Source organism: Apostichopus japonicus, chromosome 8, assembly GCF_037975245.1.
Source record: "Apostichopus japonicus isolate 1M-3 chromosome 8, ASM3797524v1, whole genome shotgun sequence".
NCBI lineage: Eukaryota > Metazoa > Echinodermata > Holothuroidea > Aspidochirotida > Stichopodidae > Apostichopus > Apostichopus japonicus.
The window spans coordinates 37,141,609-37,164,975 of NC_092568.1; the positions used below are offsets into that span (position 1 = coordinate 37,141,609).

The 23,367-nt window shown below is 38.9% G+C and overlaps 2 protein-coding genes across 3 annotated transcripts in view; one reads left to right on the top strand and one right to left on the bottom strand.

Moving 5' to 3' along the window:
• Positions 1 to 16,309, bottom strand: part of LOC139971848 (symplekin-like) — a 25,046-nt gene extending 8,737 nt beyond the window's left edge. The window contains exons 1-23 of the mRNA XM_071978621.1: positions 16,055 to 16,309; positions 15,283 to 15,405; positions 14,975 to 15,048; positions 14,453 to 14,585; positions 13,635 to 13,741; positions 12,290 to 12,401; positions 11,321 to 11,424; positions 10,464 to 10,561; positions 10,229 to 10,287; positions 9,868 to 9,963; positions 8,550 to 8,645; positions 7,935 to 8,105; positions 7,178 to 7,324; positions 6,321 to 6,426; positions 5,040 to 5,219; positions 4,708 to 4,794; positions 3,645 to 3,831; positions 3,137 to 3,218; positions 2,136 to 2,318; positions 1,323 to 1,504; positions 876 to 945; positions 458 to 566; positions 210 to 310 (exon numbers count right to left, since the gene is read on the bottom strand). Coding sequence (XP_071834722.1) covers positions 210 to 310; positions 458 to 566; positions 876 to 945; positions 1,323 to 1,504; positions 2,136 to 2,318; positions 3,137 to 3,218; positions 3,645 to 3,831; positions 4,708 to 4,794; positions 5,040 to 5,219; positions 6,321 to 6,426; positions 7,178 to 7,324; positions 7,935 to 8,105; positions 8,550 to 8,645; positions 9,868 to 9,963; positions 10,229 to 10,287; positions 10,464 to 10,561; positions 11,321 to 11,424; positions 12,290 to 12,401; positions 13,635 to 13,741; positions 14,453 to 14,585; positions 14,975 to 15,048; positions 15,283 to 15,405; positions 16,055 to 16,201 — 2,754 coding nt within the window. The 5' untranslated portion in view covers positions 16,202 to 16,309. The remainder of the gene's footprint in view (positions 1 to 209; positions 311 to 457; positions 567 to 875; positions 946 to 1,322; positions 1,505 to 2,135; positions 2,319 to 3,136; positions 3,219 to 3,644; positions 3,832 to 4,707; positions 4,795 to 5,039; positions 5,220 to 6,320; positions 6,427 to 7,177; positions 7,325 to 7,934; positions 8,106 to 8,549; positions 8,646 to 9,867; positions 9,964 to 10,228; positions 10,288 to 10,463; positions 10,562 to 11,320; positions 11,425 to 12,289; positions 12,402 to 13,634; positions 13,742 to 14,452; positions 14,586 to 14,974; positions 15,049 to 15,282; positions 15,406 to 16,054) is intronic.
• A 4,872-nt stretch (positions 16,310 to 21,181) lies between these two features.
• The window catches only part of LOC139971850 (reticulon-3-A-like), a 54,874-nt gene continuing 52,688 nt past the window's right edge, over positions 21,182 to 23,367 (top strand). Inside the window, exon 1 of one of the 2 annotated variants that reach the window (XM_071978623.1) lies at positions 21,182 to 21,979. In XM_071978623.1, the coding sequence (XP_071834724.1) occupies positions 21,496 to 21,979 (484 nt within the window). In that variant the 5' untranslated portion in view covers positions 21,182 to 21,495. The remainder of the gene's footprint in view (positions 21,980 to 23,367) is intronic. The other variant, XM_071978625.1, reaches the window with a different exon arrangement.

Below are 23,367 nucleotides of genomic sequence, written 5' to 3' on the forward strand. Positions count from 1 at the left end.
CAAGGGGGTTGGGGGGGGTATGTTCTACAATTATCCTAGATCCACCCCTGCGTCCAACCATAAGCATTCTACATCCAATGTGGACACTGTCCCATTGTTTTCCTTCTGCTCACAAACCAACCAAGTTAGCTATGTGTGACCAGGTATATTTGTCAATGACTGGAGTAAACACTCCATTACACGAACTAAAAGAAGACATATTAACACACCTTGTCTAGACCAATGAGTACCGGTATCAGGAAGCGAACATCTGAAACCCTCTTTTGGTAGAGATCTCGTACTCTCTTGACTAATTCTGGTGTTGGAGGTGCTGTGGAGGACAATTAACAAAACACTCCTTGAATGGGTAAAATGTTACTTAAACTATTAATACAACATCAATAAAAATGCGTTGAAAACTTACAACTTAAATTTGAAAATCTCAGGGTAGAATAAAGAATGGGAAACCCATTGTTACCTTTATCTGTGAGTATGTGCAACATTCTGGTGACCAAGGTCTCCGCTCCTTTCGGACAGTTCTCCACCAGAAGAAGAAGTTCAGGGGAGTCCATTCCCATCCCCCTAACCTGCAGAAAAATGGTCAAAATAGGATGGTCACATGACTTAACTTCCACATGACTACGGATTGTAAAAAAAAAATTGGCCTTGTTAAACTCTTACCTGCTTGACTGGTCTGTACGAAAACAATGACCTACAAAATTCTAGTTCAATTATTAAGGATGATACTTCATCATTTGATATCCTTGTTTCTCAATTAATTGTGATACTACTGAATGAAGTAAATACATCATGTGAATATGAACAAGTATCGTAAAAAATATTTCTGTTAAAAAAAAGAAAGAAATTGAGTTAGGAAGGTGATCAAAAGTACTTACTGGGGTTTCCAAGACCCTGAGTACGGTTCTCTTTGATGTAGCAGGAGCACCGACATAGACAACTCCAAGCCTGATGGTCAAAGAAAACAAACTTATTACACACACAAAATATACAGGTACTGCAATGCACAAGCATACAGACAGAAAATACAAAACTTGAAATCGGTATAACCATATATACAACGATATGCAGCGTACACATATTAAGTTACAGGACTCAAAAATGAAATACAAGATCTATCCGCTGAGAAGAAGCATTCATGGCAAATACAATTTAAAGCAGATTGAGAATTTATAAATCAAATATTTTGAAGAACCGTTCCCATCCCACTGGTTGTGCATTTGTCTAACTATGTCACGGTAGCATAAAAGAACATGGCGATATGAAAATAAACTTTTATGTTAATGAGAACTCATGAAAATGTATTCCACATTGTGGTGACTCACTCATGAATAAGTTTATGATTGACGGGGAGGAGTGCCAGGAAGAGATAGAGACAGAGTTTGATTAAGTCTTCAAACCATCCTTCCTGAGCGGCTTTGGCCTTGAGGTCCAAACTCAGCTGCTGAATAACGGCCAACGGTGGCTTCTCATTCAACAGGTAACCAAGACTCTGCTTAGCAAAATCCTGATGAAAAAAAAAATAATAAATAAACAGCGAAGATTAAAGACAAATGATAACATTGCGAAGGGAAGATTGTATTTTCTTTAAGTAAGTCATTCCGTGAACTCCCTGAATATATGTAATAACGTATGATGTCAAAGGTCATTTCAAAATGTACATCCAAACAGCAACTGATGCTCTCATAAGGTGAAATCTTTCAGTCTCCATAGAGCACTGTCAACCAATCAAATGGAAGAACAAGATTTGAATCATATCATCGTCAAGAATATATGCTCAAGTAACTTTCAGATTATTTCACTCCATGATTCATTACTGGAAAGCACTTTAAGTCAACCTTCAATATCTTTTCTTTTTAGCCTTCTAACAATTTTGTTTCTTCCCAAGGCTTGACACTTCATTCTTCACAGAGATTAAAATGAAGATTTAATACCTCAGGCAGAAACTCATCACAAAGTTCTGTCAAATCATCTAATCTATTTGTGTCTTTCTGTTGATGATTTGCTTATACAAAATCACCAGCAGAACAAAGCATGCTATTGGTTTAGAAAGATGCGCATCTTCCAAAATTTGACCAATCAAAACAGGTAATCCAGAAGTAGCTTCAATTCCTTTAAAACAATCAAACTTTCCTCACCTGTATGACTTCCTTGAGGTCTTCTCTCTCGTAAAGTCTCTTGACGTACTGAATAGCCTGGGAACGGACCTCGGTTCTCTCGTGATACGTGAGCTCCAACAGTTCCTGGAGGTATCGTATGATCATGGATGGCCGCTTCAGTATCAACTCTCTCAATGCATGCATTCCAGCATAGAAATGAACCTGGGATGGTGGGATGGTGAGAAAATGCAAAGGTCAAACATGAAATAAGCAAAATACAAAATGATAATTCTTCTTGAATTTTGAAAGGAGTGATATTGCATTTTAGTCAGACAGAAGCCGCTCGTAATCAAACGTAAGGTTGTGCCAGGCTATCAGAAACGGGTCAATCCTTGTCATGTTTTCATCAGTACCTTGAATACAATTAGTAGATGGGTCTAGTAAGGGAAGGCTAGGACTATTACAAATAGTTTGACAATTTTCAAAAATGCATTTGTCAACAGTTGATATTAACAACTTTCAATTGCAATACGTCTCTGATTTATTGTAAATCTCTCCCCGCAAGCCAAAGCAAAAATTAACTCTTAAGCATTATTTTTAACTTTTTTAACTGAAGTATAACAAATTACCCCCTAAAGAAATCATTTGCACTTGCTTCAAACTTGAGCTTGTGGCTATAGCTACAATATAGCTAGAAACTTCTGAAAATGCTGTACTGCAGGTTCAATATCCTCCACCTATTTCCAAAAGTTGAGGATGGGTAAAAACTAAGAAAATTATGATTCATAATGAGTAAGCCTGCTCTGAGAACAACAGAAGAGGAAGTATAGAAGTGTCACTGTTGGCGACCAATTTTGGAATTTCTAGCATTTTGGCAAGGACACCGATAACTTTCAATAAGAGGATGGATGAAGGACCACAGCAGGTAACTCCACTGGCCCTGCTTTTCAAACTCATCTTGTAACTTTCACTTGACCTACATAACATATCAATTTATGAAGTCGATGCAGAACACACATGATCTTCTGATTCATACTCACTTCATCCTCACAAAATGATCGAATGACTTTGATGGATTCTGGAGTATGAACAGGCGACTCCATAACCAGCCGGTAGAAGAGGCTATGAACAAAAAATCAGAAAAGATGAGGATTAATTGGATGCGGTTCGGCCCGGCTTGAAAGGCAAACATCACAGATGTTATCTATTAATTTGATACTGTATGAGGGTCCATGGCTATAGAAGGATTCCAAATATATTGAATCCTTTCAAATTGGCTCTCAGGGGGTTGGACGGAGGACCATTTATGAAAAAAATTATCCAAATATTTTTTTAAGTATGCTGCATTTACATAGAGCTATCTGTTAATGAACAGTCTGATATTTATTGTTTCTCCTCCTTCTCCCACCTCTCCCACCCTCTCCCCACCACCACCACCAAAAAAAATTATCCGGGAAAAAAGTTGACAGGAGTTGCCATAATTATATCCAGATGGTCCACTACTACACCAACAACCCAACCCATAAATAGGCCTTTGACAGCACTTACCCATCTCTTTGATCCGCTCTCTTCTGCAGACTACCGAGAAATGAACACAGTAGATCGTTGTAACAGTTTTCCTCCATATCTTGAATCTGTAGCATGTAACCTTGACTCTTACTGTACTCCTGGTAAAGCCACGATACAGCTAAATCTATGTTGCCACGGAGATCCTCCATTAGATACTGCATCAAAGCTGCAGGGGCAGAAAACACACAGAAATGTGTCACAGTGTAAAAAGAGTGGGTGGGTGGGATGACCTTCTCACCCACAGTAGTGACACATTTCCCACTTTCAATAAGCCTAGGTTTTGTACTTTTGAAGTTTTGACCGTTTACACATATGGGCACCACACTTGATGGCCAAAAGGAGTGGAAAAAGCAATAAATATGACCTCTTGTATTTGAAATATTCATAACAGATCCATACAAACAGACATGCTGATCCTTGGTTGGCATGGTGATCCTATATCAGTTAAACTGTTGAAATATCATCATGCATTAAATATGTATGTTCAACTAACTTTAAAGGAAGCCAATGAGTTCCCATACAGTGATATGGTCACCAATCAATCGTCCCACTGAATGATATAAGGTAGTACAAAAGGCTTCATACAAAATACATACACACAAACATTCACACACAAGCATACACAGAAACATGAAAAATACATTTAATACTACCTTACACTAATTACAAAGGCAAAGAACCTTACACTGGTTACATCTCAATGTAAAGGCGACTAAAGATATATACGGTAAATTGGCACAAATTATCTTCATTTTTTTCTGAAAATGAACCAAACTATTCAGTAAGACAAAATTTCAGGGAAATATAGTAAAGGTATCTAGCACCTTGCAGAAAAATAGAGGCAAACTATACACCAGTTGAGTAACTTTTGATCCATCTCCTTGTACCCCCATTACCTCTATCTTCCCTCTATCACACCCAACCAAACATCATCAACGCTGGATTCTTGGATTCACTTCTCCTTGATCAACTCCCACCCACCCCCCTCCTCCCCTGACACCAGATTCTCTTTCCTCCAAATTTATCTCCATTTCTCACATACCTTGGACGCTGTTTCCCCCAAACTGTGCGGCCAGACCGGACAATATTTTGATTCTCTTGGCAGCGGCTCCTCCACTCTGAGCATATTCTGAAAACCGAATAACAAAAAATTTTGAATACTGCATTTTAACGTTTCCTCTCCTCTACAAATTATGAATGGTTTGTCAGTCTAGAGAAATGTAAATACTTAATATTGAGGTTGTCCTTTAATAGCTACCTATGGTTACATAAATAAGTCTTGTGTTTTTTGTCAGTCTGGCGATCCTAAAAAGAAAAAGGATTCTGTTCAAAGGGTCAACTTGGTGACACGATAAAATCTCAGGTTTGACTTACTTTTAGACTTGATGATCCTGTTGATACAAGACAGGAATGCCGCATCACTGACTGAAGTTTCTAAAGGTAGAGTTACGTCCGTGAGCTTGAATTTTGTGATTCTTCTCGGTCCGGTAGGTATGATAACTGGCGTCTGACGCAAGGGCTTTCTGGTCGTCGATACTTCTGATGCTTGTTGCCCTGCAAAGATTGATAAATAAACAGAAATGATTTCTATTTTATTGGACAAGAGTTGGATTTTTTTTTTTTTTAAATACCCAATACCTTGCTGAGATGGAGTGCTCCAACAACATTGTCCCTGGTTCTAACTACTATTAAAAATTCCCTATTGCGAACTGGATGTCAACTTATTCTTGGTTTATCGAATCTGATTCGCTGACACCAGTCACATGATTAATATAGCATGGCCTGCTGGTGATAGGAAGAATTTTAATATTCACTCATAAATGTAACTCTTTTTTATTTTTACTGCATGTGATTGTTAACTTAAATAAACCACTTTCACAATTTCTGGTCAAAAGTTATTATACTTACAAACAAGGACAGCCTTTTTGGCAAAAATAGCAACACAGACGACATTTTCCAAATTTAACTGACAAAGATACACAGATAACTAACTAAACAAAATTACTGCAATTGTAAGACCTGGATTATTTTCTGCACGTCCAGATGTGAACAGAAACGGAATTATAACATTCCCTAGGCCTTACCACTTTTGTAATGTGAAACACAGTATTGGAAAAAGCTGTCCAGAAGGTGACTTCAATACCTAAAGATACTGTATTTGTTATAAATGGAGCTTTAAAAGCAATTCCTACATAAAGATCTTGAGATATTGATACTTGAAATTGTAACAGTGTGTACCATCAGTCAACTTGAAGCAAACAGGTGTGATGTAATAGTTGCATGCTGAGGACAAACTGTTTTGTATTACTTCAACTTAGATATGATGTAATTTAGCAAACCAGAAAGCCAGTGGGCTTATTGTGATTCCTTGCCAATTGAGATTATAATCCCAAGCTTTCTTCATTGTTGATTAAATTGATCAGCAAGGTTCTTTCACTGACTGTGGACCTAAAAACCCAAAATCAATATTGTTCTTCTACTCGGTGTGGCGCATCTATGTACCAAGTATGACTTCAATCCAACTTGCCATTGTTGAGTTATCGTGTTTAGGAGCCAAGGGCATCACAGACACACACACATATACACGCAATCACCATCGCATAGATTCCTTGAGCCTTCGGCAAGGAATCAAAAAAAGAGATGGATTGTACTCACCTCCTACCACTGGTATTCCTCCTTTGACGGTGCTGCTCTCAGGTTCCACAGAAGCAGCAGGGACTGCTTTGTCTTCTTCTTCCTCCTGCTCTAGCACCTTCAGGGCCTAAGAATTAAAAAGAAACTTTGTTTGCAACTTTGTTGGGGAAGTGGGGGTGGGGTGGGGGGAGGGAGGGAGTGAAACTATTTGAGGATGATTGCAAATCCATTTTTAGACATAACGATGAACACTGCACAATATAATACTTCAGAAGGTATAGTCTTCTCAAATTTATCACGTTTAGTGCTTGGTAAGCCAATGACAGAACAAACACATTGTCTTGCTTTGTCTATGTTTAGGAAGGTAACAGCAAAGTGAAAAGAGGCAGAGGTATGGAAAGGGAAGATACTGAGGTAGGGTAGTACCTTCCCTTTCCTTACCCTACCTTAGTACCTTTCCTTACCCTACCTTTGTACCTTCCGTTTCCTTACCCTACCTTGTTATTTTCCCTTTCCTTTTCCTACCTCAGTACCTTTTCTTTCCTTTCTTTCCCTGCCTCAACCTATCTAAGTACCCACCCTAAGGTATGGTAAGAAAAGGAAAGGAAACAACAATGCATGCAGATGACAGGGGCAACCCTAAATTTTTATTCCTTATGTTCATTTAAGAAACTATGTGACCTTTTCTTCATTTTGTATTTGTTCTTAACTTCTGCCCTTCTGTCCAACCATCCGTCCACCGAAGAGGATGATCATGCTAGGATCACATTCTCAAACTTTATATCAAAGAATTTCTTAGAAATACTGTCAATGACAGGATGTATCAATCCTTTAACATGCTTTTCTTCCTGTAACAATCTCGACAAAAGTCACCATACCTCTTCGTTCTTTGGTTTGATTCCCACAGCTGAAAACTGATTCGCCATCATCCGAGCTAGATGCTTGACTTGGCTGTCTGTCCCCGCGGCTGCTATCGGTGTGTAAGCTGACTGGAACTGAGGGGGCATCATATCCGGTAGAGAAACCTGGATGAAGAACAAAACACCGATGATTTCAAAGAGCGGTTGAGATGGGTGAAATGTAAAACATGGAGTGATAGAAGAGGCAGGCAGGTAGCAGAAACAGTGACATGAATGTTGATGTATCAATGTAGGGTTGAGAAGGAGAGAGAGAGAGTGTTACTGGAGGAGAACTAGTGACAGATATTTAAATAGAGACACATGGAATGTCTGATATCTCACATTAGGGTTGAAGTATAGTGAACGAAAATGGCGAGGCGTACCAGAGGCACATAATGAATACAGTAAAACTGAATGTCTGATATAGAACTGAGAAACTAAATAATAAAAAATAAAAAAGAGCAAGCATTAATAGCCTCTTTTTGAATTATCCCAATCCTTCCCCTTCCTACCGATTCTCATCACCCCCAATTCAGGGATGAGCCTGGGGTAAAAAAAATATCACAGAACTTTGCAAAAAATGCGGTATAGGCTCCAGTTTGCGTATGCCACAGTGTATTAGGATAATAGTTTTTGTCCCCAAGGTAGAAAAGAAATCACGGATATTCCGCGAATTCGCGGAAAAAGCTCATGCCTGCTCATTCCAATGGTGCAGTCAAAACAATGTTCTACATACCATACTAATGAGTACCAGGTTGGCTACATTTTCTCCATTCTCCAGCAGCGGCCTCAGTTCCTCTGCCAGTAAATCAACTGCCGTCGTTTTCACAGTTCTCTTGACGCTGGTCGACTTATCCGCTTTGTTATCTGCGCCTTCGTCATCCTCCTCCGGCAATAGTTGCTTCTCCTGCTTGAATAATTCACCGTGGTCACATTGTCAAATTTATCTCTTAATATCAGTATTACTTTTCTTCTAACTATAATTCCATTGAACTTCCTCATAGCAACATAAACTTTTAAAGAACTTTGAGATATTGTTGGCTTTTGTCATTATTTTGCAATATTTTCACTGCACTGAATAGAACAATACTGTGACTAACTTTTTTTTTATCACAACTTCTTCCTTGCAAATCTGCAATGAACACCTTCTGTCAGCATTATTATAACAGTGAACTGTACCAAAATTGTTAGCCTTTTTTGTCCATTTAAACTTCAAAACAGAATCACTTGAGTATACAATGAGATGCCAAATTTTAAACAAAATCTCCAGAATATAGCTAACTTCATATCAGCAGGGTTCTATGATTCATGATCTCAACATTTCAACTTTCATCAACAAAACAAGACTGACCTTCTTCTGTTTCTTCTTTCCTCTGTCGTTCTTATCCTCTTCATCTGGTCGAGATCTTTTCAAGTTCTCTGCTGCCTTCGGTAGATGCTTCTTAATCTGTTCGTAGAGGTAACAAAGACTTTTAATTTAAGGAAGTGTTCCTGACACTGTCGCGTAAGACTTGACAATCGACCATCCTAATCAGGATTTTCAGATGACATTACGGGGAATAATATAAAGTTCAAAATTTGTGTAGCAGTTTGGAAGCCTTCGAATTTTGTCTCTTTCTTGGCTATTAATATTTCATAACAATGCAGTTTCAAAGAGAGAAAAAACTGTTAGCAAAATTGCTTATCTACTCCAAAATGCCTGTGTGGGTAAATGTTAAAGTGTTAAAGTTAGAGGCCTAACCATGTGATGCTAGCAGGATCTTTGTCAGAGTCTAACTCTGCAGTTTTATCAGCTTAATAAGCTAACTATTGTGACTAGTTGCATCAAATCAATGCTCTATGGTAATACAAACATAGGTGTTCTGAGATTGAAAGCTTATCGAGATATCCATATTTTGACTTCTGCTGACCTTTGACACCATAAAAATATTATGGGTCTTGTAATCACTATGGGAAAGTTGTACATCGAACGTGACATTTGTCACCATTCCTCCACTCCAGATATATAGGTTTACAAGTTCTCTTTCCAGGTTTTGACCACTTCTAAACTCAAACTGTGGAGTGATAGCTCAGTGGTTAACGCCTGTGCCTTCCAATCATAAGGTCCCGAGTTCGAGTCACTCCAAGATTAATGTATGTCGTCCAGTTACAGAGTTGTTGATAATTAACAATTCATAATCATGGATGTTAAATATGAATGTAAGAGACTGACATCGGTCAGCTTGTGGCTTTGATAAGCCAATGAGGCTTCTTTGCGAGTTCCTGCTTGCAGGAGGATCTAAAATATATAGATACATACATACAAATGGGATTTACCCTTTAATCAAACCCTGCAAACTTGGTCCATTGCCTGAGACCTCAAGATGGGAGTACTGCACAAATGGCCACTTATTTTCTTTAATTAGTTTATGCTCTATTCAAAGTGTGCTTTACGGTTCAATCTCTGTCGGCGTTCGTCGCAACCCTCAAGTTTTAAGAAAGAACCCATCAGAGGTTTACCACATGTAACTAAGATTTCTTCTAGATTTTATGATCTAAAGGAACAATTTCATTCAAATGGGATCTGGTTCCTGAAGTATTGACTGGTATTGATTGGTAATTGACTGGTATTGATATTGATAATTATTTTCCTTCCAGAGAAAATTTTTATCATTTATAACAACACAAACCTCAGCGTCGGGAGTTCCAAGGTCAGCTAAGAGAGTGGAGACATTGGATACAACTTCCAAGGCCCCGGGATGTTTCAAGAGGATCAGTAACTGCATCTGTTGGGCAAGAGAATGCAAACATACTGTTATGTGATGCTATGATAGTCTGACACACAAACTCGCTCAAGTCGCTAATTGTATTTTGTAATTAAAAGTCAGTAGTTAAAAGACAAGTTTACACAGCAGGTAGTGGACATTTGCTTTTGCCTTTGTGAACAGCCACAACTCTCCGCACATAAGATTGTTACGCATAAAATGTATTTAGCTTGGTAACATACTGTTTGAGAACTTATTTCATATCCAATCAAATTTCTTGACTCACCTTCATATGCTTCCTGACACTGCTGACTTGAGATTTGGCAAGAGTAGGAGGTAGATTGACTGGAATTGAAATGAGAAAAGATAAGAACAGTTTGACCTTTGTTTTACCACACTTTCTTTTCTTTTTTGGAGGTGGGGAGAAGGGAGGAGGTTGGAACATCTTTTCTATAAATAAATGACAAATGAAACACAAATTCTTGGTTTGCTTGCTACTTGAATTCAGGTTCGATACTCACCATGGAGGGTCTCAAATGATTGTATCACCTTTGGCATATAGCCTGGTCTCTGTCGAGCTATGTTGGACAACGATCCAAGACAGGCCATCAGGTTAACACTGCCAAACGGGAAATGGAAAAGGAAGGCATTGAACATTAACAGCAGAGCAGACTGACCGACAGATGTTCAACACACACACACACACATACACACAATGGTATCACTCAAGATAGATTACTGAGACTTAACATAAAGCAAGTGTTAAATCTGGTGGGAAATGTTTTCAGCTGATGAACATCACAGAGGACTAAAGGGTCCAATTACAAATTCCCAGAGACGAGACAGTTGCTTGCATTTTTCAAAGATGTAATTTAATAAACAAGCATAATGAGGATCATTTATACATCAAAGGTCTTATTTTATGTGTAAAATGGGAGGAACTAAACCTTGTTTGAGATTTAATTTGCCCATGCTATGAATTTATAAAAGCAGCAAACTAATGAAACCTCTCAACTACATTTGCTTTGATTTATTTTTAAGTACGTCACCAAATGTCTGTTAAAGGGACAAAGAATATGTTCTCACACTTCATACTATGATTGTTGCATATGTTGTTGTGTTTTTTGTAATTCTTGCAGTTGAATGCCACCCTCATGTGTTCATTATATATTGAGAGAAATAATAAACTGTATATCTACTGTAACAAGCCTGTGTAGGCAACATATAAAAGTTAGAGGGCCAACTATAACTAACTTCATTTTATTTCTCGTCCATGGAGCTAGGGGATTTCTTTGTGCATTCAAGCTCATGGCTCATAAAAATAATTTATCTTATCCATTATTAATATTAATATTAATATTATTGTAGTTTTTCTCACCTTGTTATACTAGGTGTAATAAGGAGGCTTCTCAGAGCTTCACACAGCACTTTGCTCTCGGATTGCACTTCACCTTTCTTGATCAATGGGTGGTCGTCGCTCACCTTAAAAAAGTACAAAATACACAATTATTACAACAAGTCTTTGGTTATCATTAGCTTAAAAATTATGTTATGTAATAGACAACTTTTATTTTAATATCAAGGGATAACTGGAATATTGACAAGGAAATTGGCTGTTTATCATGACTGCAGGATGTTAGCATGATGCTGTATAACTTTGTGGATCTGAGGACTTTGTTGAGGTTACTGAATCAAGACATAAACTTTCTCTTTTTCAAAATATGATCTCTCCTCATAAATGATGGGTTCAAGAAAAATGAAATAAAAGAAAACATAAACCTATTAACAACTTTCAGCATCATATGGCACATCTTTTCCAGTTTCCCAATATGAAATGGTCACATTAAATGATGGCTGTAAGAATTATTTTTACAAAAATTTTTTTTTTAAATTACAGTTTGTGACATATTATTCGAAAACAGTTTCCTCTTTCTCCTGCTTTTATGAAATATTGTTTGATATGTTAATCCACAAATGAATAAAAAATATATAAAAAATTCATATATATATATATATATATTATTGAGAGAGCGTTATGGTCAAGTTGTTAAGACAGTGGACTTGTGATCTAATGATTGCAGGTTCAAGTCCTGTCTATATCATTGCGTTGTGTCCTTGGGCAAGGCACTTTATCTTCATTGCCTCTCTTCAGCCAGGTGTGTAAATGGGGACCTGTGAGATAAACTGTCAGTTGGGCGCTGTTTAGGTGCCTTGTGGAGGGATTGTCTCTATGTCTGACAGGTTATCATTTACCAGGGTAATATTGTTATGCACCTTGGGCATCGTTATGGGTGGATATGTCTGCACTTTATAAATCCTCAATATTATGTTATATATAATAGTTTACCTGATCTAACGAAAAGTCATTCTCATTTCTTTTGCTGACTTCAGAGTCCGACGTCTTCTCTGAAAAGGCTATGACCAGTGATTCTGCAAATTTGATAGCGTGAGTACGAATTCTGTCGCAAAGAGAAAAGAGAGGAAGGTACATAATCCATGAGAAGTGGCCGTCCATTAAAACAATTCACATCACAATACATAGTCTTTTTGAGCTGTTGTTATTCATTCAGACCAAATAAGGAGAATTACCTGGATATTTTTAATGACCATAAATCTTCAGTGCATTCTGTTGCTATATTAAACTCACTTTAAGTATTGAATGCTGCTGCTAGGGTACTATTCCTTTTAGTTTAGTACTTCCCACAGGTAAGGAATATAAGAAAACTGGCTTATTCAAAGACTTTTCTGTTCATTGAGTGTTCAGATAATTAAGAGGTGTGACATTGTCACAACCATCTGCTCCTGGAACTGCCACACAACATCCCCATCCAAGATGTACCCCAGCATCATCCCTGTGTACCACAGTATCATCACTGTGTACCCCAGCATCATCACTGTGTACCACAGTATCATCACTGTGTACCCCAGCATCATCACTGTGTACCTCAGCATCATCACTGTGTACACTAGCATCATCACTGTGTACCCCAGCATCATCACTGTGTACACTAGCATCATCACTGTGTACCCCAGCATCATCACTGTGTACCACAGTATCATCACTGTGTACCCCAGCATCATCACTGTGTACCTCAGCATCATCACTGTGTACACTAGCATCATCACTGTGTACCCCAGCATCATCACTGTGTACCACAGTATCATCACTGTGTACCCCAGCATCATCACTGTGTACCACAGTATCATCACTGTGTACCCCAGCATCATCACTGTGTACCCCAGCATCATCACTGTGTACACTAGCATCATCACTGTGTACCCCAGCATCATCACTGTGTACCACAGTATCATCACTGTGTACCCCAGCATCATCACTGTGTACCACAGTATCATCACTGTGTACCCCAGCATCATCACTGTGTACCCCAGCATCATCAGTGCAGCTATGGTGAACAAAATTGCTTCCAAAGCACTGAAAGAACAGAACTAATCACCAATTCCCAATTCAAAAACCAGAAATACCAAATCCACATAAGACTCAACTCAAAACCACTGCATAGCAACAATTTTGAATAGGTCAAGACAATCTTCTTTTGCATAGGGAACCTAACGGTTGCATGACTGACACTGTTACACCGTTACACTACGCCTTCACCGTCGAGCATTTAGATATAAACTAACAATACCTCGCAGCAGCTTTCATAATAAAACCATCAGATGCAGATACTCACCCATCATTTTCTGAATCCAGCATTATTTTTATCCTCTCTCTCATGTCCACTAAAGTCATCCAACAGCCCTCCATCTCATCGGTAATTGTCTTTATTGGAGCCAACCACTGTCGAAATTTACAAAGTTTTATCAAAATGCATGATGAGGATGAAGTGTGCAATATAAGGGTAATTTCTGTCTAATAACAACTTGATTAAGCCTTTAAAAACAACACAAATGTGTCCTCCCCATGGACAAACCATCTTGTTACTTATTAACTGTAAAATGCAAGAATAGAGCTTACAGAATTCACAAAGTGCGAAAAAACAACAATGTATCATTTATCAAGTTTGTAAAAGGTTAAGTGTAATGACTGAAGTCTATAACAGTGAACTCTGAACTCTATTTGATTATGGACACAACGTGACATTTTAAAAGTCAACAAGTAAACTAGACATCGCACACTCAGGTAATTGTTTTTCTCCAAGTAACAATCTATGAGATTATTACAACAGTGCATTATTGAATGCATTATGAGAACTGAGAAGATGATGTTGGAAGAGAAGAGGAAATAGTCCTGGTTCCTTGTCCATGGCATTCATAACTTGTCACACGGTGATTCTATCTTCAACTTTTCTAATGGCTGAAGATAGCTCAAATTAAATCACATCAAGAAGAACTTTTCTTTTCAAACAGCGCTAAATGAAAGGAATGGTTAGCCTGAGATGTTTGTGTGATTGCAATGTGTCAATGGGTTAGGACATTCTTTAGCCATTGCAATAGGGTTTCTGTATCAACATGTGTTGTTCATAGGGTACTTGGTCAAACCTTCTATTACCTTGAGGGCGGTTCTTGTCAGCTGAGAGGTACAGAGGATAGCTTTCTTGATGACAGCTACATGCTCAGATGGATTTCCAACCACCATGCTGACGTGAGGGACCACACTGGGAATCAATTGCGGATCATGAATACTGCAAAGCAGAAAAGATACACTAATGGTTTCCTCATAATATGTCACAATGTCATTACAGTTCATATGAAAACTTATGTGTAACCAAAAAGACTATGCAGGCAGTTAGTTTAATCTGCAACCTGAACACATGATCTGAAAAATAATACATACACGCCAGAAAACTTTGCTTCTATTTATTAATCTCTAGTTACAAAAATTCATTATTATGGTCTTTGCAGTCAATAGACTGTTGAATAAAGCACTTACTTAATTAGGTAATTCATCCCATAAATGTTGTAACATTGGAATGAAGACTGTATAGGAAAAAGTACAGGAGAGGTGAGGGCAAAGGATGGTGGGGTAGGGAGGGGGGAATGAGGGATAGGAGGGAGGGATACAAACACCTACCAAGCTTCATCAATGAAACCTAGAACAAACTTCCTGACATCTGTGGATCTGTCTTGCTGAAACTGAATAACTTCCTGTTAAAAAATGGATAAAAGTGAAAGAGAGAGAGAATGAAAAGAACAAACATAATAATTTATTTTAAGATAAGAAGATTAAATTACTTAATATTCTCAACTACAAGCAACACATGTTTTTATTGTCATGTTAGCAAAATTCTTTGTTTTATCTTATCTATTTATAACATTGTTTTTTATAACATTATAAAATGTTAAAACAATAAAAAAGACAAAGCCTGGGTATAAACTCACATCCAAAAAGTTATCCAGAAGGGCTGGTTCTTTGTAGATGACTAATTCTTGAACCTTCTTCAAATTTTCTATTTTCAGATTATCCTTTGTGTAGAGTTGAGCCTGGTTGATGAGATCCACCACCTGAAGAAAGAAAATGTGAAAGATCATTAACACAGTAGAAAATCTGTTGATTAAAAACCTTACATAACCTACTATTTCTACCAAAACTGCATACGAGTTGATCTTCAATGTTATGATTATGAATTATTTATATAAGTTATCTTAACTTTGACTTATTTGATATCTTGGTGAAGTTACCTTGCTTTATAGCGATTGGTCCTTTTCTACTGGTAAACAAATCTAGTATTATGATTGCCTGGAAGCAGTTACTTTCTTCACCTCATATTTGAGACGCTTGTCTGCCTTGCTGCACAACTCATATAAATGCACTTTATGAATCAAAGCTGTCCACAATTTGTATAATCTTATATTATTTAGCCTATAGCCTACACTCAGTTTCTGAACCGACTCCAGCTTGTCTGAATATGGTCGAATAGCCTATGCCACAAACCACTTAACCTATAATTTAGGCTAGTAAATCTTTCGAAAATTGCACTTTAGTTCAATTTGTGTGAAAATAAGTTGTTGCTTAGGTTACTTCATTCATCTTCATTGGTTATGTTATGATTGATAATGATAGTCTACAGTGCTCCTCAAAAGCTTAGGCGCAAAACACTATCGTATGTGCACAGTACATTTTTGGATTGCATTATATAGCCTAACGTAATACCGTTTCAGCTAAATTTTGCCCATCCATTTCCCCTGCGGTATCCGCTTCTTCAAAAAACTGTGAAGCAACGGACTTTGGTTTTTCTTTTTCTTTTCCATCAGTTGTCTTTATCTTAAAAGACACTGGTTTGCGGCTTTTGGACGACATTTTGAGTGAATAATTGGTCGTCTAACGTAGTTTGTTGTTTCACAGTAGGCTAGGCCTACGTTGTTCACATGTAAAATGTCATGAGAACCCAGAGTCGTATATTAATACACTTTAATTTGGCAGTCGTGCCATAACTATGGAACGCGAAATAGAACATTAACTTGGCAACATCTAACGTGCGGTAACAAGTCATCCCAGAGCCGTATATTAGGCTCTGGTCATCCGTGGCAATAGCAACTCCAAATTGTCTCATATTCTCATAATGAGATAAAACGCTAAAATATCATGATATGACATTGTAAGCCACGCCATATGAGATTTTAGGAGATTTTCTAATTAATCAACACTTATATTGTCCAAGATACATCGCCGCTTGGGACAAACCTCTCCAATCGTTATTTTGCTGCATATAGCTAGTGTTGCGCCGATAATGGTTTGCGATATCGTTATCGGCTGATATTTGCAATATCGACGGCGACATATCGGTAAACTCTAGCCTCATTGCCGATAACGAGAAACCGATATTGAACTTTTTTTCACATACAATGCCAATTCTTGTTAATTGTGATGATTTATTAATCTATCCTAAACAACAAATTTCTTTAGCCTCAGTTTCGATTTCGATTAATAGCCAGAGGTCAATATGCCCATTTGCTGGTCAAAGAAACATGACGCAAGTTCTGAAAAATATTTACCGATTGCGATCTGTAACAGACCAGTCAGGCCACTTAACGTAACGTACATAGCAGATTCACCAATCTGGCCGCTGCATTATACAGGTGAACACAACATAATTAAACCTGAACATACCACTAGCTCGGACACCTTGAGTGTCCCTCCTGATCATTTTTTCTACTAAACTAAACCTGGTTTGCTCTTGCAATTATTCTTTGCAAGAATGAGTGGAGGGATTGTCTCTATGTTTGACAAGTTATCATTGACCAGGGTAATATTGTGATGCGCATTGAGCACCGTTATCGGTGGATATGTCTACGCCTTATAAATCCTCAATATTATTATTAATATTATTAAGAATCCAATTAAAGTTTTGCACAAAGTTTGTAAACATGGCATATTCAGACCTACAAATGATGCACCGCTGTCAAGCACAACGTAAGAAATAACTTATGTGACCGTGAAAATCATTTGATAAACTAAGTATATAACTATTAACCGATCACATATTCCACAGTGTTTCTGAGGCTCCGTTTTATAACACGTGGAAAACCAATACTAAATCACCCCCCCCCCCCACCAAAACTGCAAAGTGTATCATGGATGCAGTTTGTTCAGTAAATCCTCAATGACTGATGAAAAGATTGTATTTTGAGGATCAAGTTTACGTATCACAATTCGTTACCGATTGGTTTACGGAATATTTCAACACGAAACACTTGGTCATTTTGCTAGGTTTAGTTGTCAGTATATATAGCCGGCTAATTGTTGGAAATCACTTTTTTACGGAAAAGTAAATTGAAGAAAATGTGACCGTGTTTATCTGGTAACAGCACAAAGGGTGGTAAAAATTCTTAGCCAGGATACACTATGTCTTTTCTACACGTATAACAGTTTTATTCATCGTAAAATGATGTCATCTTTTAACATTTGTGCTAAGAAATCCGTGGCTCCATTTGACGACCGCTTGTATAAGACTTGCAGCCTAACCCTTAGTGTTGAACGTAAGTTGGTCAAACAGAGAAACGAATCATACAACAGAAGTAACGGCATGGATAGGCTTGTAGTTTTCAACAACAAAAATGCTAGCATAAGGTGACCAGACGTCCCCGATCAATTCGGGGACAGTCCCCGATTACAGTGTGCTGTCCCCGATGAACAAGTGTCCCCGAAAATGTCCCCGATTCGTCAAAATGTTCAGGAATTTCGAAAATATCCCACATTATTATTGAAATAATTGTTAAAACAAAATTTAGTCAAGTGTGCAGTCGCAGAACGGAACTAACCAATATTTCAGGTGGGCCAGTGTAAAGTGGAATATGCTAGATCGATCTAGCCTAGCACTCTTTCGTAAAGTAAGTCCATTTCATCTAAGAAAAAGCTACATATTTTAAAATAAAATTGATTTAAAAGTGCTTCTAAGTATCACCATTTTACATCTAAGCTAATTAGGCACTTGACCCCTTAGACCCCTCCCAGTGGCGGCGGAACCGGGGGGGCTTGGGGGGGCTCAGCCCCCCAATGAAAAAGTTGAGGGGGCAAATGCATGATAAGCCCCCCCCCCCCAATATTTACCAAGGCTCCGAAACGTGCATCTGCCCATTTTTCAATGCATACTTGTCGATCTGTCCGATGCACACGTATACTATATAGGTGTAATAATTTTAGTAATTGCTGGGGGACCCTCGGCCCGTCCCCTGGCTATAGACCACATTGTCACCCCAACCGCGTCTTCACGCCCCGTGAAAAGTGGAAGAAGTTAGTGTGAGTACCGGTAAGCGTAACACAACTTCGTCTTAGGCCAATGACTTGCCTCATTTCAGCCAGTTCTCCGACATCCCCTTACTTAGTGGCGGAGCGTCCATATACAGTCAGGGGCGGATGCCCCCCCCCCCCCCTTGACGGACTCAAATGGACTGCTGGCGCCCTTTTCAGCTTTTCACTTATTCGCGATTATTGACTATTTTATTGCGCTCTCATATACCTATTGACATTTGTCATATTCTGTTGGTGTAATTTTCCGACAAAATGGCGACGACACCTATTTATTCTCCGTTTATCTGAAAATTAGTAAGGCCCGGAAAGGGTGATTTCCTGCAATCTAGGGAGTGTCTTTACTCAAAAATTTTCTGACCGCTCCGCGCCAACCTGTGGTGGCGCTCCGCTTAGATAGTGTCGAAAGCGCCCCTACAGACTATTCTTGCCCCCCCCCGACCAATACCCCTAGCTCCGCCACTGCCTTTACTACACTTAAAAACGTCTTTGCGAGTACACTACGAGTAATAGCTACTCTCTTGAAACACCATCGAATATACAAATTACAATGTTTTTACAGACTTTTACGTTCAATCTGAGAAATTGCAGGCTTGAGACCCATATTCTAGGGCGAGGTACTCGCAGCATAAAACACTCGGGAAGTGCCATTTCCGGCCTTCTGGGGGTTTGAAAAAACCCAAAATTTTCTTGTACGCTCCGCGCCAACCGATGGTGGCGCTCCGCTTAGATAGTCTCCACACATTAGCCCCCCAATAATTTTCCCGTTCCGCCGCGCCTGACCCCTCCCCCATATCAGTCACGCAATAAATGTCCCTGATTCCAGTCAGGCAAATATGGTCACCTTATGCTAGCACACAGTTTCATGCATATCAATTTTTTGGGGAATATGATCGTTCATTTAGAAAGAGGTTAGAGGTTAAGAGAGTTGTGTTATAGTATATGCGCACATTTACCAACGGACCTCCGCAGTAAGAATTGTACAAGTGGTTACTGTTTGTGAGTTGTGCAAACCAAGGGCGTAGGAACCGGGGGCTGGGGCGCCAGCCCCCCAGTGAAAAATACGGGGGGCGGAACTTTCATTCAGCCCCCCGCTCCGCAAGTCAGAAAACCCCTTTTTCATTTCCAAATGAGAAAATTTGGAGCACCAAATTGCATCTAAGGCCAGGTGAAAATGCAAAAATATTTACAAAATGGAGTGGGTGTTGAAGTGTGCTATATTGCACCAAATTGCATCTGAGGCCATCTGGAAATGCAACAAAAATTCCAAATGGGAGGGGGACACCCCCTCCCCTTAGACCCCTCCCCCAGGCCGGCCATCAGTCTTCAGCCCCCCCCCCCCACTCCAAGGTACCTTCCTACGCCACTGGTGCAAACGAATAACTTTACGATAGCCGATTATGTATTAATGTATTATTTCATGACTTAATGTGCGATTTGACCTTCACTCTGGCTGTTTAAAAATATCGGTATCATTATCGGACTGATCGGGTTGTAACATCGGATACTGGCCAGAACCGAAATTGGAGATATCGGCACAACTCATTGTATAACTCATTATTCAAGCTATTGCCGTCAGTCGCTTAGGGTTAGCAAATATGCTAGATTTGCATCCTGAGTACGATCCTCAGTGTAGTAACTTGTTTGGAATGCAAACATAATTACAATGTTTATACGAGGCTTTAATAAGAAGATCATCCTTTTCACCCGAATCCTTAATTGACGTGCAGGCATGACCTAACTTTCTATCTTCAATGCAGGGTGCATATTTTGGCCCCTCCCCCTCCCCGCCATACAAATCATTTCAGCAGTACGGCCCCAATTAGCTCATTTTCGAAAAAGTGTCTATAGTCAAATCAAGTCACCAGAAAATGCGAGTCGACCTGAATTCGAGTCAATTAGTTAATTTACACAACAATGTATTTAAAAGTGTTTTTAGTTTACGGCAGTGGTGAGGTGAGATTCGGACACCCTGCTCAAAGTGCAGTATGATAAATCTGTAACTCAGACGAATTTTGACTACCCTCGGGACTTCGTTAACATCATATAGCAATTTTATTATGACTTCGGTATGGAAATCATAAATTGGCTCCCTTGGATAAACACCATCATATATTAAGCTTTCTCTTGTGTATTCAGAGAATCGGATGCTGCCGTGTCATGTAGACGTTCTCCTGGCTTTCTTGTTCACATGTCTGTCACTACCATAGGCGAGAGCATACCTTCTCTGATATTACTCCAAGCATCTGAAAGTATAGGCCTTTGTGTTACATTCAAGTTGCCATTCAAGTTCAGTTTATCAAGTCAATTTGTTATACATCCAGCGACATGTTCATGCTTATAAAAAAATCAACTTGTTATCACTGCAAGCCTGCGACCAGACTTCGCGAAGTTTCGTTCGATGTCGGTCGGCAATTTATTCTGAAAACTTGTTCTTTGCTAGTACGCCACACGTTGGGGAATCCCTTTTGACCTATCACCTAGATTGCGTCATCGGTTATTTCGCCATTTTCGGGGTGTGAGTATTGCAATGCCCGCCAAGTAGCTATTTTGTGTGTACAAAAGTGGTCAATATCCACAACTGTAATAGTGTTTAGTCGTACAATACTATGCATGTATAGTACCTGCATTGCACATACGAAACTTTCGAAGGACAAAACTACGAAAACTGTACCGCACGACGGAATTACGAGTCTTTCTCACGACATGTGTGTATATATGTTAGTCTCTGACTGAAATTACGTGCAACATCTCTTGCCTAAGCCGAGTTGGAAGCAACTACACATCGCATTCACAGCAAATCAGCATAATTTTGTTCGCATTTTCAATCAGAAATAGTGTCAGAAATGGCTGATTTAGATCAACCAGAGCCAGATACGACTGGTAACGCAGATTACGACCACGATTTCGAAAGGGTAGACGCAGACGAAAATAGGCCATTTGGCAATGAGTATCCAGAGGAAGATAGTTACGACCCTGATGATCAGCCAGAATCCTCACAGTTTCCGACAGAAGAACCATCTTCTACAATCCCCACTGCAGATCTTCTTTCGTTTGGAGGGGGAGGAGATGAGCAAGGTGAACCAGAAGATGAAACATCGCCGCCTGATGACCCCGCCCATGGACATAACATTGATGAGGATCTTCTTGGCGGATTTGCTCCTGCGGCAAGTACAGAGCCTGAGTCATCTGCTGGCGACTTACTACAGACGGAGAAAGAGGAAGATACGAGCCCTTCAGAGGGCTCTCTGCTGCAAGAACAGCCAGCAGAACCAACATCCACTGTTGATACAGAAAAAGCTGCTTCACCAACTCCTGGGAAGTCATTAGGTAATTTTGCCTAAATGTAGCTAGTAGTAGTACTTACCATTAATCTTTGTGTGGAGCCTAGGCCTAAGTTTGTGTATAACTAGTTTTACAAATACAATCACATTACAATGCAGCATGTCTAATTTCTTGACTAACTATAGAACTGTGGATGAATGAAATATAAAAACCAATTGCCTGTACAGTAAAGTTTACCAGCAACTTCAAAGTTCCAGTTTGAAGACTGATGAAAGATAAAATGATTTCCAGAATTTCAATAAATTCAATGCATAACTTGATTTCTCTTGTAATTCACAATCTGAATGACATGAACGGGGGATAACATCCTGGATCTTGTCTTGATTTCTGATCCAAGTGATGTTGTTGATTGACGGATCTAGGAAAACTAGGAACTAGTGATCATGATATACTAGCTTTTGATGTTGTATGCAAGGTCATAATTTTTTTTGCAAGGCAAAGGTCCCGTTTTCTCGAGATCAGATACAGTGGAAATTGAAACTTTACTAAAGGAAACAGATTGGATTAATTTGTTAAGAGACATGAGTTCTTCTCAGACTTGGATCTGTTTAGCTGATAAGTATAAGGTTATCATAGAAAATCATGTTCCCTTGAAGAATCATCGTCGTTAAAGCAGTACATGCCTTCCTGGATGAATAAGAAAGTTAGATGTGCAATTAAGCAAAAATGTAGAATGTGGAAGTTGTTTAGGAGGACAAATTCTGAATCTCTTTCAGCCAAGTTTAAATTCGTCAACTGAAGGTAGAACATTTAAGTCTCTGAAGCAAAATTGAAATTAGAAAATATCATTGTCAAAGTTTTATTAAAGATAACCCAAAGGCCTTCTTTTCTTATGTCAGGTCAGAGCAGAAAGTTAGAGATGCAGTTGTTCCTCTAAGGTCACCACAAGTATTTTGTGTCAGTATTTACAAGGGAAGGTATGAGTAGTATTCCAGATTTTTAGGGGGGAAGTGATGGTTCTAAACTGGAAACAGTCTTATTTTCAGATGAGGTTGTCTTAAAGGAGCTGCTTTGTTGAAATGTTTCTAAGCTCCTGGGCCTGATGCAATCTGTCCGTATTTGTTGAAGACTTTTGCACCCCAGTTCTGCTTTCCACTGTCATTGGGTTTTAGTAAATTTATGAATGAAGGTTATTTTCAGGACTCGATCAGACTGGAGATGTGCTAATATTACCCCAATTGTCAAGAAGGGTGATAAGTCTAAGCCCTGTAATTACAGGCTCGTTAGTGTCACTAGTGTTGTTTGTAAGGTCATGGAGTCTATTGTTAAAATGTCTATGGTTAGTTATTCAGTAGTCAGACTTTGATCAGAGAGTCTCAACATGGCTTTCGTCAAAAAAGGTCTTGTCTCGCTAATATTCCTGAGTCTATGGA